The sequence below is a fragment of the Contarinia nasturtii genome, unplaced genomic scaffold (genome assembly GCF_009176525.2).
Source record: "Contarinia nasturtii isolate CC-2019 unplaced genomic scaffold, AAFC_CNas_1.1 Cnas_scaffold_6591, whole genome shotgun sequence".
NCBI lineage: Eukaryota > Metazoa > Arthropoda > Insecta > Diptera > Cecidomyiidae > Contarinia > Contarinia nasturtii.
This window is the reverse complement of record NW_022203845.1, coordinates 1-3182: the sequence shown is the minus strand read 5'-3', so window position 1 is coordinate 3182 and position 3182 is coordinate 1. Positions and strand designations below refer to the sequence as shown.

General features: G+C 30.9%; 1 protein-coding gene and 1 long non-coding RNA gene across 2 annotated transcripts; one reads left to right on the top strand and one right to left on the bottom strand.

Annotated features, from left to right (window-relative positions):
* The first annotated feature begins 678 nt into the window (after positions 1-678).
* LOC116351912 (1-phosphatidylinositol 4,5-bisphosphate phosphodiesterase gamma-2-like) lies at positions 679-2404 on the top strand. The gene is made up of 3 exons (XM_031784072.1): positions 679-751; positions 833-1058; positions 1378-2404. The coding sequence occupies exons 1-3, from the start codon at positions 725-727 to the stop codon at positions 1512-1514; spliced, it is 390 nt and encodes a 129-aa protein (XP_031639932.1). The 5' UTR covers positions 679-724; the 3' UTR covers positions 1515-2404.
* On the bottom strand, positions 823-2751 carry LOC116351913. Its single transcript, XR_004202229.1, has 3 exons — positions 2330-2751; positions 1600-1744; positions 823-1508 (listed from the first exon to the last, which is right to left on the bottom strand). It is a non-coding gene; the product is annotated as an uncharacterized LOC116351913 (long non-coding RNA).
* Positions 2752-3182: the final 431 nt, after the last annotated feature.

Genomic DNA, 3182 nt, shown 5'->3' with positions numbered 1-3182 from the left:
GAATCTGATAGACAATGATCCAAAGAAATTTTTCAGACATGTGAATTACAAAAAAGGGAAAAGTGATGATCTGCCTCATGAAATGTCTTATCTGGATATGAGGGCAGAAGACCAGTCTACGATCGCTGGTTTCTTTGCAAAGCATTTTGCTTCAGCCTACAGCTCTTTGAAGGGAAATCTACAATTGGATAGCTCGGAGTTTGAAAATATTAGCAATTTTCATCCAAATCACTTGAAACTTCTCCAGTCGTTAGTTTATGGTCGAAAATTATGACCTCAGTTTATTGAGTCGATGTGGTTGTTTGAAGTTGTGTTTAAATTAATCAAAAGTGCTATTTTTCAAGAAATTCACATAATGACCGATAGAGGAATTGGGCTCGACTTAACGTGGAGATATCATTGTGAAACTTTGCACACGTAGTATTCACAACAAATAGAAAAGATCCACAATGCGAATCAAGTTGAATTTCATAAAAGTTGTTTTCGCGGCCACTCTAATATGCACAGAGGCGTATGTTTCCATGCCATGTTGTAACATTCGTAGGCGATGATGAAAGAGTGTTATTTGAATTTTTAAAACAATAAATATGAACCAAATTATTAATTATTAATTGACTCCGAATAAAATTATTCGTTTGCATATAAGAAGCTCCATTTTTTTATTAAATTCCAGAATATTGAAGGAAATGAAAACTATAACAACGATGAAAATGTATCAAGTTATATGGATCCATTAGCATCCCAAGAAAAGGTATTTCATTTTTAAACGATTAAAAAAATATTTATTGAACAGATTTTTTATTTTTGAAGTCTTATTTGGATCAATTTGCAGATAACAGTAAAAGCCTTGTACGATTACAAAGCACAAAATGACGATGAATTGTCTTTTTGTAAACATTCAATAATAACAAATGTTCGAAAAAAAGAACTTGATCTATGGTGGACTGGAGACTACGGTGGAAAAAGACAGCATTATTTTCCAGCGAACTACGTCCAGGAAATCGAAAAAAGTTTTGATAATTTGAGCGGAACAATATTAGCTGTCGAAAATGCAGCAGGTATTTTAGGACATTAATCAGTCTGATTTTTTTGAAACATGAATGGGTCAGAATAAAAATCCGACTTGTACGCAGAGTAAAAAAGTAGAAAATAGAGTTTTTTCCACATCAAATTCTTGTTGTATTACAACAATAAAACTATATAAAATAACTCAGTGTTCCACTTTTATAGACTCTGCGTACAGTCGGATTTTTATTCTGAATCATTCACATGAAAAGAACCTTTAAATATCGAAATTAACATAATTATTAATAACAACATTAATAAATTTATTACTAATAATAATACTAATAAATTTGTTATTAATAATAAATCTAGCTGCAAAGACATTTGATGTGCATGGTGCTGTTGTCAACGTTATCTACGACGGTAATAATTCATTCTTTAGAATAGTGGCTATCACTCTTTCGACAATTTTTCCATTATTTCAGTTACTTTCTATTATTACTCTGTAAATAGAAATAAACTCAATAGTAGTAATATGAAACTAAATAGCAAATTAGTACGGAAAATTCTAGTATCAAGTACAGCGTTACTTACAATAGTAGCTAATGTAGGACGTTTGTATCCCACACAAAACCCAGGGCTTCCGGTCAAGAGCTTCGCGCTTGATCCAAATTGGAACGCAATGTTCGTTGTGTTGTTTGTTGATTCTGAAATCCACCGGATCCAGACCGTGGTCGAGCTGTCAAAATCACAAATATCATTAGTTGTCCCTACCGGAATTTGCTGTCAAGCAAGCTATATATTGATTATTGTATTACATGTTGTTTGATATTTATTTATTTAGAAATATAAAAAGAGAATGTGAGTGTGAACAAAAAACATAAAAAATTAATAGCGTGACGAATTATGTAATAAAATAAATATTATAATTCAATTACTCAGCGGCATACACTATACCGCTGCAAAGCAGTACCAATATATACAAACACACTCGCTTTAGATAACATTTCTCTTTTTTACACCTAACTAGGGGCAAATCACGAAAACAAATGCATCATTTTTGAATAAATATGCTGTGCTTTCAATGAATGCAGCAAATGTATCGCAAATTCAACAAATGTTGAGCAAATATACAAATGTATCACAAATGCGGCATTGTTGGCTTCTAGATAGCTTGTTGGAAATGGCTTAAATAAAATTGAACTAATTAACTTCAAGTCGCTTCAAGTATAAAATATTTAGAATTTTAATATTATCAACTTTTTTTTTCATTTTGTTGTCCGAAATATTAAAATTATGCTGAAATAAATATAATATTACTAACTTAACCCAACTTTCGCTTTGCAAATGTTGAACGTGGTTGAACGTAATAACTTTAAACTGTCTAGTGGAGATGGTAGTGAATTCGCCGCACAAATAAAAGCTTTTTGACATCGGTCGATTTTTGATATCGGTCTGGTTTTGACGTTTGATGTAAAACAATAACAAATATGAAGCGACAATAGCAAATGAATGAATAACAAACAGGAATAGCGAATAAAGAATAATTTTTTCGAATGTTTTTGTCGACAAAACTCGGGTAATTTTTATGGTTGCTTTGTAATTGTTTTGTGGCAGACCTTGTGTCAGTCTCATTTTCAAAGCATACAGTTACAGAAGAAAAATCGAAAAAAAGTGAACATATGGACACTCGCCCAAATGTCGGACTATTTGTTTGAATTTTCAACTTCAATTTAATATTTAACATTTTTGATTTCATGAAAAAATATCACTTTATACACAATTCGATGCAGAATTTAATTGTGCTTAATTTCACGTTTCTCAAAAGATAGTAATTTCCAAAAATGTATTATTTTTTTTCCATTTTTTCGTCATAACATCGAAAATTCCAAATGTCGGATATTCGTCGTTCAATTCTCGGCTCCCTAATCTCGACATATTTCATGCATTTTCACTACGAAACTTGTAAACTTTAAGTTTTGACAGCCCATGAACGCACTATTTACATTGAGGTAAACAATACAAAATATTGGAGTTAAAGTTATTAGATTGATATATTTTTGCTCCATATTTTATTTTACTTATTTTTCTATAGTAAAGTGGCAAAAATATTTAAAAATATTACGTTATTTCACTGATCTAGAATATTTTTGGTTTGAATTTCACAATGATCCAAA